We start from the raw sequence: 24,471 nt of genomic DNA on the forward strand, positions 1-24,471 counted from the left end.
ACAAGAAATACACATTCTTCAATAAATGCTAAAATGACATTTTAAAAAATTTCATTCACAAATTTAGCTTATATTAGAATACTTAAATAACAAAATGATAAAAACTTCCAAACATTAGATTAAGAAAAATTATTTTTAAAAGTTACTTCGGTCTACTATAAGTACAAATGCAACATGCTTTGGAAATACAGACTTAAAACCTTAGCCCACCATGGGATCCAAGGAGAAACAAAGGGTTTTGACCACCTTTCCAAATAAGCTTAAAACCTCCTTAGAAATTTTCCCTTGTGGAGCAAACTAGCCTGATGTGGGGTGAAAAGTATAAACACGTCAAGGTAAGAGGCAAAAGTCTGACTGTAGCAGCCAACAAAGATTTAAAAGGTTTAGGAGGTTTGAGAACAATCCATGTTACTCTCCCTTTGTCTCTGAACAGTGCTTCCTTCTGTACATTAGTAGCCTCTTGATAAGCACCTCTGCAAAAATGCCAGAGGAGACCAGACTCACTGGTGGATCCTCCACGGGACCGAAGTACAATCACAGTCAGGTGCGTCCCGACCATTTCTACAATGGCATAGAACATTACAGGTTGACAAACAACGTGACAGTGAAAAACTGAAAGTACCTAATGCAACCAGTCAAACCCCATTCAACAGCTTTTAATGAAGGGCAGCAGTTTGTTAATGAACAGCTGCTCCATTTCAATGCCACCTCCGGTGCTCAGCATCCTCTCTGTCCTCTCACACACTCACACTCTGGCTTCCTGCTCCTCTTCTCCTCTCCCTCTCGCTGGGAGGTCTCCTAGAGCCTCTCCTCACACTGGGCTCAGCGCGACAGCGCAGAAAGCAGAATCCTTGCATCTCATCGGCACGCCTGCCCCGTCGGGATGTCACTCTGGCAGCCACACAGCTTTCTCAAGTCTCTTTCTTCATTTTCTTCCTCTTCCTCCTCTCCTTTTTTCCAGGTACACCTGCCATGCAAACAACAGGGGTCAGTGCACAAGCCTCCCATGTGCAATCATGTCCCCTGTTGGCTTTTCAAATGAAGAAGCATATTTTGGGGTCCTTTGATGTGTTTCACAAGGGCCACCTACTTACAGGGGTAATCCGAAGTCATGGGGATGGCTCTGAATGTTTTCAGTGGGCTCTGACTCATTCACGTATACATTTGCTTCTGTTTCACATTTAAAAGTGCTGTGCAATAATGACTCCCACTAAAAGCAATAGCAATTTTGCTTGTTAACTCTAGGAGGAGCAGGTACAGGTATTTGTCACAGAAAAATCTGTAAGTAGGGGAGAGCCTCTCTAAGAATTAACAAATACAGCTAGAAAATAGGCATTTTGCATATTTACCTAAAAATGTAATTGAGAACGCTCCTCAGATTATGCATTAATTCTGAAACCAAAACTCATCAGATGTGCAAAACCAATTACTTACCGTTATTGGGTGAGTTATTAGCAACATCCAATGATTTTTTGAAGGAAGCACAGACTGCATCACTTCTATGTTTTGTAGATACCAAGTCCCTTGGGCCGCCTTCTGTTCTTGTTTCCAAACCTTGCTGGGGCTTAATTGAAACAATATGCTTCACTAAGCATGTGAATTAAACCAAGCATATGAGAGTACAAAATATGAGAGAAAATGTCATTATTGGAGGGAATTAGGGTATTTAAAGAAACTGCAGGACAAATTAGTATTTAAATTATTAGAATATTCTGGCATGTCATCTACATACCTCCTGTTTATTTGTTTGAGAAGAGATTAAGTATTGAAATTGTCTTTCATTACCATCTTTTGCCTTGTTTTCCTCCACGAACAGAAGAACAGCAAGACATATAGATGTGAAAGTACTGTAATTGTGTAGTGCGACTGAAGACTAAGATGTGCCCAGTGGCTGCTAAATGACCACAGTTCACAGAAATACTGGAGGGAGCACAGGGAGTGTGATGAGCAACTTTGTGTATCTGGCTTCATAAGTAATGTCATTTTTTTATATCTGTCTCCAAAGGATAAGTTTGCACAGCAGCAGACACTGGCATTTGGGGCTGACATGCAGCACAAACTCCTTCTGGACCATCATAAATGTGCCAGAAGGAACAATGGTGTCCTGAGGCGTCTGAACAGCACTATTAAGGTTATTCAGTAAGATACATACAAAGCTAAAGCAACTAATTGGATGTGCAAGAGCAAGAGTGGCCTGGCAGCACTCCGGTAACTGATGGAGTGTCCTAATGACTATGTGGATTGTGGTCAGTGAGTTATTAAAAGCTTTTCCTCTAAAGTGGGAGCAGCAGGAGATCAGGGAGCAAAATTGTCCCAAGGATGAGGAGAGACCACAGTAGGTGCAAGGGGAAGAAAAATGACACTCCACAGCCGTAACTGTCCAGAGCAACATATTCAGTGACAAGTGAATGAAAAGCAATTAAGATATTTTGCCGGGTCCTTCCCCCCTGACTGAGCAGCAAGGACATCACAGCCAAGGACTGGTCCAAAACCCAATCAACACTCTCTGCCTTTGTACTGCCCATCCCAAATGAACTGACATGTTCCACAGTCTTTGCCTGTTGCACTCTGAGACATTTTCCTCTCAATATGCTTTTCACTGGCATAACATTGGTGTTGCTTTATCTTCAACAGCTTTTGGGAACCACCTTTGTATTACTGTTAATACCACCAGGTGACCTTCTGCCATAGATAAAACACAGCCCAGTTGTACACTAAACTTGGAGTGCATTTGCCTTAGAAAGCATTTTTTCTTCCATGATTAAAGCCATCTGCTCCTCTCTGCATTGCAAAATCAAACTGGTTTGTAAATATGTGAGGGAATATTGTGCTGCAAAAACCCACTGGCCACTGTGTTCACCCTTCTTTTACAGGAGGGCAGGGAGAAAAGATAATAGAAAGCCAGAAGATGGAGAGGAAGAAAAGTCCCCCTTAGGTCATATCATCTAATGGAGAAGACACCTCCCTCTGCTCTTGGAAAACCAGATGCTACTCTGGGAATACAAAATACTCACATGCCTCAGTCCAGCTCCACCCTTTGCTTCCCTCACTTCAATTTTCTTCTTCTTCCACTGCGTTTTGCTTTCAAGTCCAGAAAGGCAGAAATGGATGCTTGCTTTGCCTTTTGGCAAATCCTGAAAGCATCAGAGATTTTATAAGAAGAAGCCTGGGATGGGTGATCCATGTTTTTTTCAAGAAGACTGGTTACCTACGGGAGTATGCACTGACAGCGTACAAGCAAGGCGTCTCTCTAGATAAGGTACACACCTTGGCTTAAGGCAGACATTTGCAAAAAGCTCAGCACACTCTTGCCACTTCTGCCAAAGAGGGACATTTCCATGGGCTTCTAGAAAGCATTTAAATAGCAACCCCTCTGCTTCACCTCTCTACCCAAGCTATGTATCACTATCAGCAAACCCTCTCACTTAAATACACACATCCCAGCAGCTAGGATGATGCAAAGGCTGGTGTCAGCTGGGAACTCTACACCTCTGTCAAACCCCAGGTGTTCAGGAAGATCAGTGGCAGTAGGCAGAGTTTACGGATGCAGGGTGGCAAACAGCTGATGTTTGCTGCTCAGGACAGCAATGCCATCTGGATGATGAACTCCCAGAACCAGCCAGCTCCCACAACCCATCTCAGATGTCCTGCAAGCATATCATCTCAGACAGGTCAGGAGGGTGACCACGCCAAGTGCCTGCTCCCAGCATGAGAAAGCCCCCACGACCGGAGGAGTCCAGCTTTAGGGCTGGACTGGACACCCCAGTCTGGCTCAGCCTGACCCAGCAGAGCGGGTCTCCCTTGGTCATTAACACCGCTGTCTCACCTTCTTCTCGGCCTCTGTCTGATGCTCCTCATCTCCTGTCCAGTTTCCCCACTCTTCCGTGGGAGCCTTCCAGTCAGAGTCTGGGTCAATGGCTGAAGGATCATCTATTAGGACAAGCACAGGAATGAGTTATGTTCAAATCCATCCTCCTTTCCAGGCTTATACTAGTAACACTAATGATGCAAAGAGTTTCTGTCATCTTGCTTGCTGATGGGATGTCTGAGTGCGCATGGAAACACAGGCATCTTAAGTGTATTTTTAAAATATACATTGATTGCTAATTCACAATAAGTGACTGCACTCTTCAGGACAGGAGGAAAATTAAAGAAAGGCAGAAAAAATGTATGAAGGAACAAAAGCCCTCCCAGTCTGTGCTTCAATAAAATAGGCTTTACAAAACTAACAGCATGGCTTGTCAAACTTCTTCTTTTAATTTTGGGGAGAAGGATTCAGGCATATCCAGAAACACTGGCAGAGATAGCAGGCTCTTCCACTATCTGCAACACAACATCCTCAGGGCTATTATTTGTATAGAAGAGTAATATTAGCAAAGGATTTGTGCATTTGTTAATGCTCTCATTGGCTTTTCTTTCCTATAAAAAAATAGTATCAACTGCATTCTTGACTTCGTCTTTGTCTTACATTTTCTTTTCTTCAATGTAAGCCAGAAAGGCACCAACACGACATAGATTTCCAGAGCTTCTTAACATGCAACTCTAAGTATGCACAAAATAGATAACACCTACCCAACATCAATTCTGATCATTTCATGGGGGCTAGGCAGGAAAGTTCTGAAAATCTTTTAGGTTTCTGTATCTGCCAGCATCTGGTACCTTTGAAAGTCTGGCTGCAAGCCCTCAGCTGCCTCTCCACGAAGTACTGGCAAATGATCCTCAGGCAACAAGGCAAAACAGACCAGTCTAATTTATTTGCCCAAACTGAATGAAGTGCAAAAAAGCAGATAAATCAGCATAAGATGTTGAAAGGACTAGTTGATTATTTTTTAATGGTTTGAATGTAACAATCTTAAGTCTTATCCTAACAGGGAGAAAGACTTTCAAAACACAACATATAATAATAACTCTTAGCTGATCACGTCTCTTAAAATAAAAACAGATATAAAAAAATCCCAGGCTGGATGGAAAAACTTCTAGCTGAAGCGGGGCCAAAACCAAAAGCATGCCGGGGATGATAAAAGAAAACTCTTTCCAAAAAGTTGCTCTGTCCAGTTTGCTGCCAAATGTTATAAACATGATTATAAATGTTGCTCAAGTTTCTCAGTTTAAAATCCATGGCCTGTATATAGACAGTATTTCTTTTCTTCTTCAAAAGGGACAGGAACCAGTATTTTCTAATATATTCCCCCCCAAAATTCCCCGTCTAAGTATTTTAGGCAAATGAATGGCTTTAAACGTCTGAAGAACAGTTTGTGTAAGCTGTGGCATGGGATAGCACCGCCAAAACCTGCTGTGTCTCCTCAGTTGGGTTACCTGAGGCTCACAAGTTCTGGAAGATCTGGCTGTTGTGGTTGAAGCAAATACCAAGAAGGTGCATCAGGGTGAGGACACAGCAAGTCCCAGCTCTGCAGCCCGTGCGTACACGCTCTTTCTCCACATTAATATACCACAAGTGTGCTGTGGCAGCAAAAAGAATAGGCAGACCTATGCTGCTAATGCTAGAGAGTGAGGAGACAAATTCTGGCTGCCAGGAAGGTGACCTACAAGAAGGTTGGAGAGGGGCCTCTTATAAGGGCACGTGGTGATTGGACAAGGGGTGATTGCTTTAAACTGAAAGAGGGGTGATTCACATTAGATATACAGAAGAAATCCTTCACCATGAGGGTGGTGAGGCACTGGAACAGCTGCCCAGAGAAGCTGTGGATGCCCCATCCCTGGAAGTGTTCAAAGCCAGGTTGGATGGGGCTTTGAGCGACCTGGTCTAGTGGAAGGTGTCCCTGCCCATGGAAGGGGGGTTGGAACTAGATGACCTCTAAGGTCTCTTCCAACCCAAACTGTTGGAAAGTAATTCTATTATTCTGTGAAGGTACATGGCGTGATGCAGGAACTGGTGAAATGTCACCGAGACTTCAGGAGTGACAGTCCCTCCTGAGCTGCACGGCAGCAGCTCTGCCGATGGATGCTCTTGTGGCTGTGCAAGCAGAATGGACTGTAACTTAAGGAAAGCACACTGGAAACCACGGCTATTGTTTTCACTTATTTAACATCTGATCTGTTAAATGGTATGTTTACATACTTATTTTTAAGCATGAAAATACTTTCAATGGCTAAGATCCTGCAATGGGCTTATGTTCATGCTTCTCCCTCGTTGTGAATAGGCGTGAAGCTCAGCCAGGCAGCGCTGACTCTGCTTCATCTCAGAATTATTCTTTCCAAAGTCTCAGGGGTGTTTAAAATAAACTGAAAGTAAAATTAAGTGCAATATAAGATTCTTCACTATTTGCTGGATTTCATGTGAAAATACGATTAAACGTACTTATCCTAGATCTCTAGTTTAAAACCTCTCCTGTTATACAGTGTGTTTCCCTTCCAGCTACAGTGACATATCCTGGAAAAGCTTTAAACTTTTAATAACCTCTAACATTTTTAAGTCAGCAACTGGTCCTCCCTGGGTCACAGCTTTTCTCACAGGTGAAAACTGCTCAGTAATTCCTTCAGTAGGCCAAAACCATGAGCACAAAAAGGAATGTGCCATGCAGCAGCAAGTACTCCTGCTTCCAAGGTGGGTTTAGCACTAATCGAGGTGATCCCCCACAGTGCATGTATAGACCAACATCCTTTTAATTCCTGCTGTTCATTTTCACAAAAGCAGTGCTGTTAAATGGCATTTTCCAAGTAGAATCTTGCATGCAGCCCACCTCAGCAGCTCCACCTGGACAAAAACATACTTTCCCTGCGAGCAGCAAACATCTCCCATTTGCAGCATGTATTTCAGGACCAAGGTGACTTCCACACGCCCCATGTAATACTTTAAGATCCTGAAGGGCCCCACTTTGAAGGTGTCTTCAGAAATCAGGGAGGATGCCAGCACTTCTGCAGACAGAAAGTCTGTCCCAGCACAGGCCACCAGAAAGCCCTTGGTCTCCATCTGCCTGGGTGATGCTGAGGAGCAGCCAGGTACACCCTGGGGAGTGGAAGGAATAGTGATGGGAGCAGGTAAATGGGGTCCTGCAGCAGCAGGGTCTGGTCAAAGGGGACAGTCAGGAGGTTCCCTCTGCCAGCTGATAATAGTATCCTACTGGCTGAGCCTAATTATCTGGCATGGAAAAAAAAGCTGGAAAGTACCACAGCAAAAATCATTCTGTGTTCCCAAGAACACAGTTTTCTAGTCAGAGTTGTAGGTTTGGATCCTGTGCTATCAGCGTCCCTCTTCGGCATGTTCTCCCCCAGCAGGGTCAGCAGAAGCATAAGGGAGAGCAGCCCTTCACCTGTCAGGACAAAATCTTCAGTGCACTGTATATTGTCTATGGTGCTGAGTCCTTCTGTGGCTACTGTAGAAAACCCATCCTTTTGCAAAGGTCAGTCGGCTGTGTAATGAGCATGGTCCTACCCAAATCCTTGCTGAGCCCTCACTCATAGACCAAATAGAATCGATTCAGTGCAAATGGATAGACAATTTCCAGCCTAAAGCTTGATATATGTGTTACAAGTCAAAATTATCGCTGCCAACAGCTGGGTGTAGGAGTTCCTCATTTGGCACCTTCCTCTAGCATAATTCAGTAGATGCAAAAATATCAAATTCCAGACTGAAGACTTCTTTCAATCCACATAAGTTGCTTATTCCCATGAAACAAACGAATGAAAATTCATTTTAACCGCAGGACAGAAGGAAGGATGGGAGTCATGAAACCCGGGAGCTTTCTGAAGGTCCCAGGGAAAATCTGCCTTGGCAAACAAGAAGGATTCACTGGGAAAATGCCAAGACACAGGTAAAAAGACAGCCCCCTGGTCATGAGACGTGCTGCATTTGCAAAGCAGAAAGTAGCTCTTCTGAGACTGCCCTGCGCTGTTGCCAGGGTGCAGGCCTACTGCACTTTGAAGCAGAAACATGGCATAAAATCTGTATTTGCTTGCCTTGGAACCAGACATAAGTGCTGTAAAACAGCCCAGCTGGCCGCACTGTGTGGGTCACACATTTTGTAACAGCAAAAGCAGCCACAGTCTGGAATGCATTTTGTGAGGCAGATGAGCATAAGTATGTAAATGTCACCAAAGAGGCAGTGACAGATGTGTGGTATAGTTGCACAAAGGCAGTATGGGGAAGCGTGCAAGCAGTGAGGACATCAAGGCAGAGCACAGGAGGCAGAGCAGGCAGGAGATGTCTGGTGGATCCAGGACAACCCTGCAGAACAAGCGAAAAAGGTGCCTGGTGACACCAGAGCAGCTCCTGGGCCTGACAGTAAAGTGAACTGTGCCAAGAGCACCAGAGGTTTTCTCTTTATGGCAGGGCTGAAAAGCATGCAAAGAGTAACAACAAGCAGGGAAAAATGAGGAGGAAAGAAATTGCCCACTTTGGAGCCCCTTTCCCTCATGAGAGACTGCAGTCATCAGTGCCAATCATGCGTCTTCAGCTCCAAGGCACTACATAGCCCTGGCTAACGAAGGCTTAGATTGCTAAGGGCTAATTGTTTGAATATGCAGAGACAATGACTGATGACAGAATGAGGGTTACAGAATCACTGAGGTTGGAAGGGGCCTCTGGAGATTGTCTAGTCCCACACTGCTGGTTGCAGCAGGTTGCTCAGGGATGTAGCCATCTGGGTTTCAAATACCGCCAAGAGTGGAGACTGTGCAACCTCTCTGGACAACCTCTTCTGCTGCCTGACCACTCTCACCATAAAAAACCCTTTTTCTTACGTATACATGGAATTTCCCATACTTCACTTCATAGCCATTGCCTCTTGCCCACTCTCTGGGCAGATCAGAGGCAACTACCCCATGTGTTCGTGCACATGGATGGACTCTGTGTCCATGCCCGTCTCGTAGTGTGGATCCCAGAAATGGGCACAGCACTCCAAATGTGACAATAATTAAGAATTAACCATCGGCAGCGTGTATCATTAATGAATGTCAACCTAGCAGTGTGTTGTTCTGAAACCAGTTTGATTTATCCATCTTTTAAACACTCCTGTATCACAGCTACTGCTCAGTTCCCTAACTACCCCCCTCCTTCTCTCCCTATGTATTTATGTTTTCAGTTGCAACAACACTTCAGCCTCAAACCTTTTGTGAGTTAGGTTGTTATTACTACTGCTACTTTGCAAAAAGATAACCTGATGTGGAGCGGGTAGCTGGACAAGGATGGACCGTGAGCCAGAGCAGAGGCAGGAGTCCAGCATCCAGCTCTTTCTTCTCCACAAGCCCGTCACAGAACAAAGGGTCTCATTAAATGTACTGATCTAGATTTGATAAAATGACCCCAGTTCAGGTTATGAATGGCATTTTTTTTTAGTTCACAGGCCTGCAAGAGCCAACAAGCCTTGTTTAACTGTCAAAGAGCTCATTTTGCCTGCAGCACAGACCTTAATGCCAACCATTACCTCATCTAAATTCAGGGAATACATGTTCGTGACACTCCTCTCTGCATCAATATCAAGGCTGATGATTCAAAGGAAAAAAAACCTACCACTACTAAGAAGCAAGCCGTAAGGCAGGCACGAATCCTTCCATTTCTGCTTTCAATCAAAATGCTTCTGCTCCGACGTTTGCAAGAGCACGATGCTGAATTTGCTCCGATCTGTTCTGCCCTCAGACAGACGTGGCACCGAAAATACGGAGCTTTGCCCAGCTTTGCAAGTACAGATCAAATCCAGAGCATGCCAAGTGTGCCATGTGCTAAATGCAATGCACAAAAACGCTGCTGAAGAGCCACTGACGTGACCTCCCTCCTTGCTGCATGGGCGAGCCTGGGCGCAGGAGTTATAATACAAAGGACCGGGCGCTCACCAGCAGCAACATGGACTAAACAAACACAGAACTAAGGGAAGGGAATGCTTGGGGCTGGGTTTGTTTTGTTGTGCTTTCAAGCAAACTATGCTATTTATAAAATCCTCTGATGGCCAAGCTGGTGTGTCTGCTGCAGTCTTGGTTACCGCCGGTTACCGAGAAGCAAGATAACCACAGTCTTTTCTCCTCAGTGCATTCGACCACTCTGGGTTCTCCTGGAGTTAAGGCAATCAGAGCAGCTAGAGCAAGAAGGGGTCTGCTCAGCTCATCAGCTATCATTCCTGCAAAAGCAGGGTAAGGCCTCCCAACAACAGGGGTATAAATAGATACTTCACTCGATCCTGACCAAAAGGTCAAGAGAAAAGGCCATCTAATACCCACACTGCTCATGCCAAATCGTTCCAGCCACTCAGGACCCACACTGGCCTCTCAAGCAGATTTTAAAAGTAAAAAACAAAATGAAACATCACCAGTCATAAAAAGACTGAAATCCCGATTGCCACAGTCCGCAGGTACCGATGCTCTAGCAGCACCCTGTCCTCCCTGCGGCTCTTCCCTGGCCACCCCACCGAGCCAGGGCTGAGGACACCGAGCTCCACCTTCCCCACCCAGTGATGGCAGAGAGGGAAACACAATGCTTCAGTTATGAAAACCAAACACAACTTTGAATTCCTTTCACAAATTTAGTCATCTAACATGACTGCTAACATGTGGGATTTGTTTTTTTGAAGCACAGGGTCCGTATTGTTGCAAATGACGCAGGAAGTCCCTGACCCACTCTGTTGGTTGTGGGGAGGGACATGGGACGAGGGTCGCCCTGTGCTTGCCCTGTTCCTGTGCTTATCTGCCAGCAACTCCTTATCTGTGTGCAACTGCTGCAGAGAGGACACGGGGCTCCAGGAGCCTTCAGACACCCTCTCGACAGCTGCTCTTGCTGCCCAGAAGCTCTAATTACACTTTGCACAGCAGTATGTGTGCACTGAACAAGACTGCACCTACTACATCCCTTTTTTTTTGTCTTCTAAGTAAAAACATATATGAAATGCACATTCTTGGGCTTCTCAAGGGTCCCGCACAGGGTACCTGCTGCTCTGACTGAGCGTGCGGCAGCTTTGGGCACCTGCCCAGAAACCAGACGCAAACCGAATTTTTCCCTTACCTCTGCCAGCATTGTGCCAGATGGGAAGTGGAACCTGATTCCTGAGGCTTACAAAGTGGACTGAAAAAGGTATCAGCATTAGTACACTCGTCTTTCAATAGAAAATAAGCAAAGAGGCATACCCTGCCCCTGCCATACATCGTCTGCGGGGAGGAAAGTCGAGCCGAGGTGCCAACTGTATCTGGAAGGACTGTCCTCAGATGATTTATGCTTCATGTTATCTGCATACAGGAAAAGCACCTTTTTAAAAATTAAAACAAAACAACAACAACAAATCCCAACAAAACCTGAAAGATAATCACATAGCTATATTCACATTATTAAAACAAATTAATCATGCCTTTATCTGCTCACTGTGTCATGATGCCTGGACGTTATGTAATTTAAGCCACACATTAATCTATGCTGCTCATCACAGTGGTTTTATTGAAGTCTGGGTGAGGACACTACACACATAAGATATTAAAAAAACCCACTCAGAAGTGGCTACACTAACAATGTTGAGAGATGTAAGCTTCTGACACATCTCTGTTGGGGATGTAAGTAGGAGTTGTAGCTCCTGTGGAGCAAAAGCTGCATCCAGTGAAGGCAGCGCCAACTCCCAGCACCTTCGGTGAGAAAGCTTCTGCTCATTCTAACAGAAATCCATAATTACCACATGAATTACTCCAAGCAAGAGCACAGGTGAGAAAGAGAGCTGCTGGAGGAAAAGGAAGAGTTAAAGTTTTTCAGGTGGTTATTTTCAACAACTAAAACAACCAGTAAGATACACGTGCCTCCATGAATAACTCCCTTTGGCCCCTTTCTAAGGCCTGTACATAACAGACCAGTGTTTTCTTTGTTTCTTTAACACACAACAGATTTTTCTTTCAAGTCTCTGCTTTTCCTTTCTTCCTTTCACCTAAAGAACTCCTTTGTTTATGCAGTTTTGCTTTGTATCAACTTGATTCGTTGCATAAATGCAGATATTAATAAATCTTTCTCCTCATTGAGTACCTGTAAATTAGGAACTGCCTCAATCCACTGATGCAGTGTTTGAAAATAGGTGATAAAGTATGACATATATTATGCTGACTATCATGTCTGGCTTCAGAAGCTGATTTCAGCATTCTGGCTTACACTGCACATGCTGTTTTGTGCACAGATGTCTATCTGTATGTATCTATACTTGCCTTTAGCATCTCTAAAAGGTTCAGGACCAGACTTTGCATTCATCAGCCAGCTGGACCTCCAGACAAATTCGAACTTCTGGTAGGCAGAGACTGTGTGAAGCAGGAGTGCTCAGTGCCAGGCAGTGAGAAACACTGACAGTTGCAAAGTGAAAGCCAGAAATGAGGCTTAAGATAAATGCAAAACCAGAAGATGCTCCATCCTTCTCAAGGCCGTACATGGAGAGGCAAAAGCTGAAGATCCCTGGCCGAGCTGGAGAGGAAGCTGCTGGCTCAGCAGCCTCCAACAGGGCCTCTCCAACCTGGGCGTTGGCTCCCTCCCTCGGTCTGAAATTCCCTGAATTTCTTGGTCACCAGAACAAAACAGCAATCTTCTGTGCAAGTTAACCTAACAGAGAAAGAATTTGCTGGGGAGGCAATTTTTATTTTTTTTTTCTTGCTTCCAAGATGAGACAAAAGTTTGGAAAGTGCACAATGTAACATCTGATGTCACTCCTTGAAACGCTGGTAGCGCTGGATTGCAGATGCGAGCAATGTCTGCAAGGGAGAGTGACTAATGAAACATTGTTCCATATGTAAGCAATGAGAGTACTTTTAACCCAAAGCATCTAAGAAAGCGATAGAAGAATTCAGATAGAAGTCCAAAGAGAAACGGCTCACCTAACTCCCTGGAGAACTCTGATAATGTCCCGAAGGTCACAGGACAGGATTTTACTTCTGCAATATCCCATGTTCCTGCATTTAAAAAACAAACAGTAGCCCAGAATGCAACATCACATTCACAGCTGGTGACTACAGTTTCTATCTGACTCTCCCAATCTCATTACAGCCCTTCCATGGTCTCCCCACTCCAAGCCCACAGCCACTGCTGTTGCTGCATAAGGATGAAGCAAGGAGAAATTATCTTCTAAGGACAGAGAGAGTCCAGTGCTGTCACCACATACACCTTCTCATCCCTTCCAAGTGCATGTTACACCAGCATGGCACTTCTCTGGACCTAATAAAATTCCTCATACATCTGAACTGATGTCCCTTTTATGCACAGCTGGCAGAAGTTGTCATCCTGTATCAGCTTGGAATTTGGCCTTTTGAAAGCATTAGAGTAAAAAATGGTACTGATGTACTCCCCTCACCAATCCTATAGTTCGCAAAAAAAGGACTGTAGAAGAGAAAGCAACTCACATAGGGGCAAGATAAGACCATTTTCTGAATCACCAGAGTACTTGATTACTGCTGCTGAAGGTGAGACATCATATACCAATCAATCCAGCCATCAAGCTCAATTAATCAGTGACAATTTAATGAAAATCAAATGCTTTTGAAAATTGACCAAAAAGCTGCATTGACCACTTTATCTTTTAACTCATAACTCTTCCGCCTCACCAAGAAGTCAGGAAGAGAGATATAAAGATATAAAGGTCCAATTACTACATACTAATTAATTATTGCTATTGCTCTAGAATCTACAGTATCACCCACAGTAGAAATACAACACAGAATCATGGAACAGTTTGGGTTGGAAGGGACCTTCAAAGCTCATCTAGTCCGACCCCCCTGCCACGAGCAGGGACATCTTCACCCAGATCAGGTTGCTCAGAGCCCTGTCCAGCCTGGCCTGGGATGTCTCCAGGGATGGGGCATCTACCACTTCTCTGGGCAACCTGGGCCAGTGCTTCGCCACCCTCAGTGTAAAAAATTTCTTCCTTGTCTCTAGCCTGAATCTCCTCTCTTGTAGTTTAAAACCATCACCTCTTGTCATATAACAACAGGTCCTCAGATACATTGACTTACAGTGGGTAAAAGATTTATATCAAAGATCTCGGACTGAAGAAGGTCCTTTTGACATAAAAATTAAACCATGATGGAAATGAAAACTCATCAAATACCAGTGAGAGAGCTGATATCAGCATCTTGCAATCTTTAGCCTAATTTCCTGGCAGTCCACCCCTTCACTGCTTTAAAGGTGTCTGAGGTTTTAGAGACACAGTCTCCCACCTCCAGCTTATGTTACACAGAGAATGTCCCAACAGCACAACTGAGACCGAAGGCAGCTCTAAATGGCCTTGTTTGGACACTAACGAGGGGTGAATCAGCTGAGAAGCTGGACAAACTGTGTGGATACAGCACAGCGCTGATATGAACAGTCTACTGTCAGATACTCTGATGTAGGAATACCTTCTTTCTTTCTGCTTTGAAACACACAGATATACCCTGATGCCTAACTCTGACCACCTGTGAGTCCTCCAAAGGAAAGGCTTTGGTCATGAAGGAACCAAGTACCTGTGGGTAGAAAACAAGTTGCACCCAACAGGTACTCTGCAACACAGAATAAAATTCTGCCTTCCCTTCTTTTCACATTGCTGGAGAATAAATGACAGCTAGCAGGGCTCAGAGTGGGTGGACAACACTGCGTGTGTGCAGGATGAATGTCAGTGGGGCTGTACTCTGCTGGATGCAGTAATTCATGAAGATTTCCCTCTCCAATGCTTGAACGTCAACACTCACCTACATTGGAGAAAACATCCTCTTCTGACTGGGAGGGCACGGATTCTTCCCGTAGGGCTCCTGGGGCCTTCAGCGTGGTCCCACACTCTGCCTTGGCAACGAGAGCACCTCTTCCACTGCAACCAGTGTCCTCTGTGAGTGGCCACGCTGCTCCCTTCTCATCCCAATCAAAGGCTGGTTCAACCGCTGAGCTACCCAGGGATGCTCTGCTGGGGTCTTCTCAGGAATAAACATTATCACAGGGTCATCATTATTTTTAATTACAATAAAGAGTTCGTACAAGGAAAACAAAGGAGCAAAGCCTTATCTAAAGCCATCGGATGTAATGGCTTTATTCCAAATGAAATTATTTACAGACGCAATGTCGCTAAAGCAGAGCCCCTGGGATGGGACGCTGAAGCAGCAAACATGAAGGCCACAGGAGAAGGAAAGCACCACGCAGCCCAGCAATGAGTCCCACAGGAGATGACGCTGCACTGCAGAGGCCTTGGGCATCCCTCCCTGACTGCAAGGGTGGATCAAGGCCTCCAGAGTCCAGCTGGGGACCCAGAGCAGTAAAGGGAGAGAAAGGGGACAGCAGGACCTCCAAGGAAAAAGAGGGCAGACCTCTTGGATGTTGGTAGTTCAAGGCTGCTAGAGAAATCAGTGTCAGGCAGATGGATATTATAAGTAATGACAATTACTGCCAACATCTTTTGTTCCAGGGGACTCCCAAAGCACTTTAGGGTTCCATTTGCCTATGACTGTGGTGGAGAGAGGACCACTGCTGGCACCAACCCCATCTTCACCCACTTTAATGCTGCTGTGCTTCTTCCCTGCTAGGAAATAGCAATCAGCACTTGGCAGGGTTAGGGATTCTTCCTGGAAGAGTACATTTTACTGCTCTGTAAATGTCCATGCTAAACAGGACCACTCGGTCACCTGCTTGAGCCTCCTGCACAACCCAGGGTTGCACCAAGAACTTCTGGTGCTTCAATGGTGACTTAGTCTGCTGAGCTCCCTTGGCTTGGACCAGCAAAGCACTTAACACCTGCATGGGCCTAGTGTTACACCATGCTTGGTTAATCTTCGGCACATACAGCTGGCACCACTGAACAGGCCAACTTACATGAATAAAGCCAAACGTGGACCCATCTCCTTTGCTGGAGAGCAAATAGAGACCTCAGCACCTTAAGCCCTCAGTGACTGTCATGCAGATACTTAATACTTAATTTACAGAAGTCAAATGATAAAGTGGTCTCAAAATGTCTGTATATTTTTAGATTAAAATTTGCTGTTTGCTTACCCCAATCTTCAGTTTTAGTAGAGCACCTGAGAGCACTTTAAGATAGTCTTACTGCAGACAGTGCACAAACACCCACATTCATCCAGCTGTGTCTCCCAGTCCAAAACTTCCCTCTTAGGTTCTAAATTACTCTGATATATTAAACTTACAGGTTTGTCTATTATATTAATAATTTTATCACAGATTACTAAAATATTCCCAAATGCCTTGATTCCGTGACCTGTTTTCATACAGCAGTTATAATAATGTAATTAGTAGAAATGTATATAGGCACAAGGGCATGGCAGACACTTTGAAATCCCTGAAGGCAAAATGTGGAGTGAGCACAAAGCGTTGTTTCATTTTAGCTCATTAGGATAAGAGTATATCACCCCTTTATAGCTATTTACTCTGGGCAGGCCTGGATTAAAGAACCTGTTTGGAACTGAACAGATTGTACAGGTTTTTATATATCCATTATCAGAAATCTTCTTCTGCCATGTCACGCAAAAGTAACTAATCCACATTACACCGAACCTTTAGCAGATCTCAGATCTAAGAAACATTTGCTTTCAAAACACAAGTAATACTATGTGTTTTAATGAAAGCCTGGAGTAAAATGCAAGCTCCCAAGTAAGAGCTTCCAAAGCTGTCTTCTCCTAAGTAAATAAAGATTTTGCTGCTGAATGACAAATAGAGCAAACAGAAAACTGCTGGGAAGTGAGAAGGGGTGACCAGCCCAAACAGATCAGGTGTGTACACTGAGCCTGTACATTTACCTTTTTGTTTCAGCCTCTCCTTCCTTAAGTGTCTCTTTTCTCGGCTGCTGATCTTGGTCTGCCAAACTCCTACAACACAGAGCAAAGTTCATCTTTAAGCAAATAAGAAACTCCCTTTACTGCCTTTATGTTTTAGCACCAAAGTAAACAGCTATCTGATAGTTTCTGACAATGGCTGTAAAAGTGGCACCAGGGCAGTGAGTGCTGCCCCGGTCTCGTGGAGCATCTTCCCTATGCACAGCCTTTGCTGCCTCTGCAGAAACACATTATATAAGAAAACCCCGTCACAAACCTGTCTGTCATGTGTCCTGACTCATGTAACTGCACATATTCTCCTGGCCTTTGTGTCAGCCTGATGTGACCCCCCCTTTCCCTTTGGGGCAATGTCACAACAGAGCATCAACTGCCTTGTACATCTGACAGCGGAAAGGAGTTCATGAAAAGCTTAACTGTCAAATAAAGCTTCAATTTACTGGTTTTCCCTAGCCCCAACCATACCCTAGGACTTGTTCTGCAATGTGGAGACCCTCTGCCATGCAGTTGGTTTCCGCACACATTCATTCACACTGATGGGGCCGTGTTCTGCTCCATCCATGCTCTCCATGACCCAAGAAGCCAGGGAAGGGACTGACACAAATAGTTAATAAAGGAAAAAACATGGTCTGCAGATTTCACCCAGACAAACCTTTTTTTTTCTCTAAAGCATTCCTGGATAACGCATAAAACAGTTCGGCCAGCTCATCTGTTCAAACATCTCAACACCCATTTGAAGAAAACCTCTGCAGTTTCCACCTCTCCTCCAGCAGCCTTGCTCCTGACACAAGGGCCACGGGGAGGACTCCAGTGCAACAGCAGCGAGGGCTTCTCTTGCTCTTACCACCACACTAATCACATTATAATCTTTTAAGCCTGCAAAAGCTTAGATTATGTTGTTTTCAATACAGCCCTTGGTAGGGAAAGTAGAGAGGGGCTCATGGGATGTAATATATTTTCCAGTGAAATTCCAGCTCCTTGAGCCTTGCTAGCTTGTGCCAGGTTTCTCTGCGTATTTGCTTGTAACCAGAGATCTTGGCTCTTTTCATGAGTGTGCAAGAAATTTGCTGTATATTACCCCAGTGCCTTTACCAGCCTCAGTCATGGGCACAAGAAAATGCTGCCTGGGAAGTCCACAGCTTTGGCTGTGGATCAGCATGGCAGAGGCCACAGGATTAGAGCAAGAGCATGAAGATTGGACCCTGCTACCCGGTGGACCTCTGGCCATTTCAGAGAGGCTTCCTCATCCGCAGATTTGCCATCCCTGTGAATGCAAAAAGGACCTGAGAAGTGTGGCAGGAAAACACATGGTCCCTGTCCACATAGCTACACATAATAAGGAGCAGATGACAGAAACAGCTCTCAAACTGGCAATTTTCCCCAATAATGCAGAACACTAGAATAGTAGAGAGGGCCTCCCTTTTGGAATATTTAATCCCATGTTATTACTTTATAATATAAATCAGATAACAGAAGAACCAGATATTTTGTTACCTTCCTCCTCTTGCAGTTTGTCTTTTTCCACAGAAAGCAGATCTTTTGGCAGCTCCTTGTCTGAGCACTGGGCTTTCCTCTTCTTCTTAGGCTACAGGAGATACAAGGCAGAGAGATAAAACAGGTATTTGTTACATGTCATTGTGAAGAAAGTCAAGCCGATAGCTTTGAAATGGAGACCACATGGTGGTACTCAGAGAGCAGCAGGTTGCTGGAGTCTTGAAGTGGGTGCAGAAGTCTTCCTGAGCAGATTGTATTGCAAACTCCAAAGCAATGAATGTTATAGCTTTTGGCCTACAAAATTTGACTCATCTACTATGTTAGAAAGCTCACATTTTAATTCAGGCTGTTCAGTTCTATAGTAAGATTTGCATTCATCATTCCTAAGTCCTATTTTTGTTCCTGTAAAGGGGGAAAACTTAGAATTATTTACCCCCTTTACAATCAGCAATGCTGAAATTAAAGAGTTAGGACCCTGCCTATGATAAAGAAAAAAATACCTATGGCACAGCCTATTTTTAATGGAAGTTATCTGTAGTTTACACTTATCTGAAAGGGCACAGCAGTGGCCGAGTCCACTTTCATATGGCTCGATGAAACAGTAGAGCTAACCTTAAGCCTTCCATTTTGAATGCTCTAGTTTTAACACAGCGATTATTGGCTTTTCCAAGATGGGATATTCCTGCTCAGGCTTGGGGGCTGCTCCTCCCTTGGAAGTGTCTGGAAAGCTCAGACACTTTCCTCCACACCAGTACAAGTACCCAATGCCCAAGAGAAAACCCTTGCCCAGAACCAAGGAAATGTCCCATCTCAGAGCTGGAACTGAACTACAGGAGATCCCAGCTCACACTTCTTGGCTTGGATCATGAGAATGTCCCACTTGTGGTGGCAGTGACAAGCACCACAGTGTGACTGTGCCAGAGAGTTACTTGGGCTTATATTGCTAAGTCATTTCTTAAGTGTTCCAACATCAGGAATGGCAAAATATCTTTAAAAAGGTCTGCCAAATAGGAACATTCTTAAAAAAAAAGTGTCTCTTGAAAGACCATATATAAACTCCACAACTTTCGCTGGTACCTTCAGGAGCTTTTTCTCTCTGAAGTTAGCTGATGTCGTAAGCTGGCCATTCACTGGAACCTAGAAGATGGACAATAAAAATGCATTATGAAATATATACATGCACGCATGTTTATGTGTAAATATAAATAAATGAATGAAAATAAATATATGAACCAAATTATTTCAATACCTTTATATAATACATATGATGGCTGACAGACACAGCTAAATAACCCCCAGTACAAATCTGGGCTAGAATTTGTGGCCATGTTCCAATTTGAGTTAATTTATTCCAAATTAATTAGTGTTAGCTAAGCTTTTATGAATGTAAATCCAGAAACTCCACATAGATTTATTCAGACATATTTAGCAGACATATTTGTGGTTTATCCTAATATTTGTCTAGGATCAAAGTTGTTTTTCAACTAGAATAAGCCTGTCTTAAAAAAGCAGCATAGACAGAAGGCTTATTTTAATTCTTATTTGCAGTTGGAGTGGCCCTCATGTTCCCCCTCAAGTTTATCTGACCAACCAAAATAATAGTTTTTATCCTACCCAGATCCTGTAAAGTAAACCATGAAAGTTTAAGGACTTTTCAAATTACAGTTTGATTAGAATCGTAGAATGTCCTGAGTTGGAAGGACCCACAAGAATCAGCGAGTCCAACTCCTGTCCCTGCACAGGACAACCCCACGGTTCACACCATGTGTCTGAGGACATTGTCCAGTTTTTTCTTGAACACTGTCAGGCTTGGGGCTGTGACACCTCCCTGGGGAGCCTGTTCCAGTGCTCCAGCACCCTCTGTGGGAAGAACCTTTTCCTAATGTCCAATATAAACCTCCCCTGGCACATCTTCCTGCCATTCCCTTGAGTTCTGCCTGGAGCGAGGGGTGACAGTGAGCCAGGGTGATGTCTGGCAGGTGAAGGCAGCCCTGCAAAGAGCAAAACCCCTTGCTGCAGGCCAGAGCTGTCCCCTTGGCATCAGAAGACAGCAGGCACCCTCTCAGGACCTGGTGACAAGGGGGCTTCAGGTGCCCAAAGTTCTCTTGGGGAAGGGAATACTGCTGATGCTTTCCACCCTCTGCTCCTCCTCCCCACCCTCACAGTGCCATCTCTGTCCCCTCACAAGTCACCTCTGACCCTGCAGACACTGTGGTGAGTTTAACCACACACACACTGGGTGAAGAAACCTGCTCTGACTGAGCTGTAGAGCAGCAGTACCCGCTCTGCACCACCACAGGTGTCATTGCAGGGCTGAAGAATTAATGGAAAAGACAGATAGAAATCAGCACACTCTGCAAAACACTCTACAATTAATCAGGAAAGCTAAAACCTTTTTTTTTTTTTTTTTAATTTTATTTTGCTTAAATTAAAGGCTCACTGGGTGGCTACATGCCTTTAGGTGACAGGGACGCCACCCCAGATGCGAGAGGCGAAGGCTGGGAGCCACCTTGTGACGGGCGAGATGACAGCTCTGATACAGCCGCACAGGGGCGTACGGAAACTCTTTTCCACAGAGCAACAAGAAGTTTTTGTGTGATATCCCAAAGGCACTCTGAAACATTTTTCGGGACTTGAAGCAGCTTCTTCCAAGACATGAACCAGAGTTATTTCGACGACACCAAAAAATAGTCTCTGCTGATGTTTGCAATAATTAATTACCAGTAAACAAAACCTGTGGGTGATTGCCCATGCCTGTCCTCAGCAAACCCAGCAGGGCTGCAGTCCTTCAGCCTGTTAATGCTTGGTTCTTCGGAATTTTGGAGAATTTAGAGCTATTTTTCACAAGTCTCAGAAAGGTCTGATTTGAAGAGCATGTTAAAGACAGCACGATAGGCACCTGCATGCTGGCAAAAGCTTCATCCCTGGAGGCGCTTGCTTGGAAACCTGGGCCAGGTACAAGCTCGTGGTGGGCAGGGGTGTAGCATGGACCTAGCAGGATGGTGTTCAGCTGACCCACCACAATTATTAGAACGGGAAGCCCCCAAATTGCAGACTTCGCAACATACCACTCTGAACACACAGACAACACCTATTCTGGGGCTTCCAGTAAAATATCACAGTAACAGCAGCCAAAATCCCTGCCTGATTACATCAGTAATTCCACCAGCTTCAATTTATAAGCTCAGGCCAAGTGGTCAGTATCTCTTTTGTCTACCTAGGCTGTCAATTGTAAACAACATAATTGTTTACAATTATATTCTTCTGAACCTTCACCAGCAAAATAATTACTTCTGTGTTAAAACCCAGCAAAGTTTTGTAGCAGTTAACAAGGCCATCTTTGCTTTTTCCCATGGGCAGTCATCTGAGGCTCTCAGGTTCATAAACCCCACCACAAAACGGACTATTTTTCATATCCTGCTCTGCTCAAGGCAAGATTCCCATTTTCCCTGGAGCAGAGAGAAAAGCAGGCTCTCTCATAGGATGAGAAACAAAATACAAAATCAGAAGAATTTTGGTGAAAATTTGAACCACTGAAATATGAAAGATCTTGAGCTTACACTATTCTTTCTTCCTCAGCATATGCTTCTTTTCAATTAGATATGCAAAAATACCAATAGATCATGTCTTAGTGAACAAGAATTCCTATGCAATATAAATTGTTGGGGGGAGGTGGCTTTCTACTGTATAACACAGGACTTCAGGAAAACTGAATTTTATGGGATAAATACCGGAAGGGATGATTGGGGGAAGCCACGCAACATGTAAGCTCAATATTCTTTTCCAATCTCAACAAACCCTGGCGATTTCCCAGTTCTCATAAGGAAATCTTCACCATTTTGTAAAGGCTTTGCCAACGGACTTCCCAAATCAAGGCACTTTCAGCACAACTGCCACCATCCGCAACAGAAATAGCAATACCACCTTAGGAGGCAAGGAGGAGGAGGATGCTTTTCTTGCTTTCTTTCCAACACACATAGAGGATAAGAGACATCCCACCTCCTATTAGCCTCTCTTTACATCAAGATGCTTCTGCAAGCGTGAGAGACTACACGCAGGGAAACGAGGAGGTGTCAAGATGAAGGGTGTGCAAGTATCTTCCTCCCCCAGGCTGCCATAAGCAAACCCAGCCCGAGGCTGTACAGAGCCCTCACAGAGGGAAAATGTGGAGTGCAACAGAGAATTAGGGAAGGTGCAAACTATATTGGCTCTGACAGACTCATCTCAGCTGGGGCAGCATCGCATTCCTGGACCTTGTCTCCACATCAATGGCAGCAAGCAAGAAGCTGGAAAAATTGCAGCACTTTCATGCTTTGCCTGTCTGACTGCTGTGAACTTCTAGCAGACGAGCACAACATTTCCTACTTAAATGATATTTCACCTGCTAGGCAAACGTCCCTCTTTCTCCATCACTGACTAAGAGGTTAAAAATACACTGTTGACAGTCATTTACTATATCCCAGGAGCCTTCATGCCGACTGACCGGCTATTCAGGCCTAAATATCCACCTCTAGAACCTTGTTACATCCTTCCTAATGAGCAGCTGAGTGCACGAAAAATACCGAATCTGACCACTGACTGATGATCACCAAATAGCCCACTGCTCCGGCGATGCTGTTCTTTCAAACCTGCAATATCTGCTGCTTCCCCACCATCCTCCAGGAACAGCAGCAACTCCCTTCCTTTCATCACCAAGTGCTTCTACCAAGTTCAGCTTCCTTTCAGTGGAAAGATATTCTAGCCTGACCTTGTGTATTAAATCCTGCCTTTATCCATCCCCTTTTCAGGCATTAAGCCACTGTATGGCTGAGGAACCCCACCCTAACCCATTCTTCCCTTTCGAAACCCTTAGGATATGGAATTAGTCATGGCTCTTTATCATGCCATTTGGCCATTCTGAAAAGGAATTTTCATTATTTTATTGTACTCAACCTAATGGACTCGTTAAAGAGAAATTAATTTTGTCAGGGTAATTTTTTTCTTAATGAAAAATGTAGTTTTGTACAGGGAGAACACATCTAAACCTGCCGCATTAAGCAACTGTATAAAGTCATCAGTTCAATTCCAAATACATTAAATATATGCAGAGAAATAGAATCAGGGCTTTTAGTGGAATCAGACTTAGCATATTAATTTCTACTCACATTCTGTGGAACAATAGAAAGATTATTTTTAGTTCATGGCCATTTAGTTTGTGACCCAGTGGAACAGGATTTCCCCCCCACCCCCTGCCTTTTTTTCCTTTTTGTGTAACCTCAGGTTATATTTCTGATGATTGCTCTGAAACCTTTATTCTCTTGAGCTAGCATTTAATTTATTTTATACTGTTAATATAGTTCTGCATAAAGTCACAAAGAAAGAAGGCAAAGTGATAGGTCTTCAATTGTTAAAAAATACTGGCTTTAATTATTAATATATAAAGCGCGCATTCAAAGCCAAAAAACTGTACCCCTAGACACTTACCTTTATGCATTTCAATAGTTTCACAAGACTAGCCAACTTTACAAAACCAAGCACCTTTGTAAGTGTCTATCAGGTCAGGAAGGCTGCTTTCAAATGTCAGTGCCACCAACTGGCTACAGGATTAATTAAAAATTATGTGAACATTACCTTCAGGTTCACTAACTGCCCTTTGTCCCACTTGGGGAAGGTGCTTGAAATTGCCTGCGTTAAGAAGCCAGGAATGGTTTCCCCAGCAGAGGGATACTCAGACAAAATAAACTCAGTGTATGAAACCCAAGGGGAGCTATTATTTGCTTCCCACACGGGAAATCAGGGAATTCATTTAAGAACATGAATAAAGATTCAGAAAGCTGTTTTCGGCCACCACTTTCAGAAAACTCCAATTAAGTGGGTTGGACACTGGAAATGAAAAGAAGCAAAAACTACCCTATTCTGGCAGGGGGTCTGTGAACACAAAACCATTTCCAGATTTAAGAAATACTTCAACTAAATTGTTTCCTAGTGCTCATTTCCAGTGCAAAAGCTTTTGGTTTTTTTACCTTATGTTATGCCACAAGATACATGTGGTGGACTTAGGCTGAAAGGCTACCCTGGTACAGCAAAAGCAACACCAATGTATGTGAAATTAAAAAATACAAGAAAAATTAAAAAATAAAATAAAATAGGTTCTTCTCTCCAGTGCACAGAAGCACAGGGCAAGCAAACCAGAACGAACCAAAAACTTGTATTGCTCCACCAGCAGACAACGAGCAATCTGCATGGCAAACGCATTGGGAAATAAAGCAGCTGCACTGAGTTTCATTAATTTTTCATAAA

The 24,471-nt window shown here is 44.1% G+C and overlaps 1 protein-coding gene across 1 annotated transcript; it reads right to left on the minus strand.

The window, feature by feature from the left end:
• Positions 1-458: 458 nt before the first annotated feature.
• LOC309437482 (uncharacterized protein) lies at positions 459-12,851 on the minus strand. Its single transcript, XM_082047939.1, has 6 exons — positions 12,778-12,851; positions 11,071-11,169; positions 3,827-3,930; positions 3,015-3,134; positions 1,435-1,564; positions 459-967 (listed from the first exon to the last, which is right to left on the minus strand). Exons 2-6 carry the CDS (start codon positions 11,162-11,164, stop codon positions 912-914), a joined length of 504 nt encoding a protein of 167 aa, XP_081904065.1. The 5' UTR covers positions 11,165-11,169; positions 12,778-12,851; the 3' UTR covers positions 459-911.
• Between the last annotated feature and the right edge of the window lie 11,620 nt (positions 12,852-24,471).

The sequence above is a fragment of the Streptopelia decaocto genome (assembly GCF_964273445.1).
Source record: "Streptopelia decaocto genome assembly, chromosome: 3".
Classification (NCBI taxonomy): Eukaryota; Metazoa; Chordata; class Aves; order Columbiformes; family Columbidae; genus Streptopelia; species Streptopelia decaocto.

Excerpts from the sequence above, each read along its gene's own strand:
- LOC309437482 (XM_082047939.1), bottom strand. The coding sequence starts at position 11,164 with ATGAAGCATAAATCATCTGAGGACAGTCCTTCCAGATACAGTTGGCAC. Across the intron at positions 3,135-3,826 it reads AGACAGAGGCCGAGAAGAAG|GATTTGCCAAAAGGCAAAGC; the intron begins GTGAGACAGCGG and ends TGATGCTTTCAG. Across the intron at positions 1,565-3,014 it reads GTGGAGCTGGACTGAGGCAT|CCCCAGCAAGGTTTGGAAAC; the intron begins GTGAGTATTTTG and ends GTTTCAATTAAG.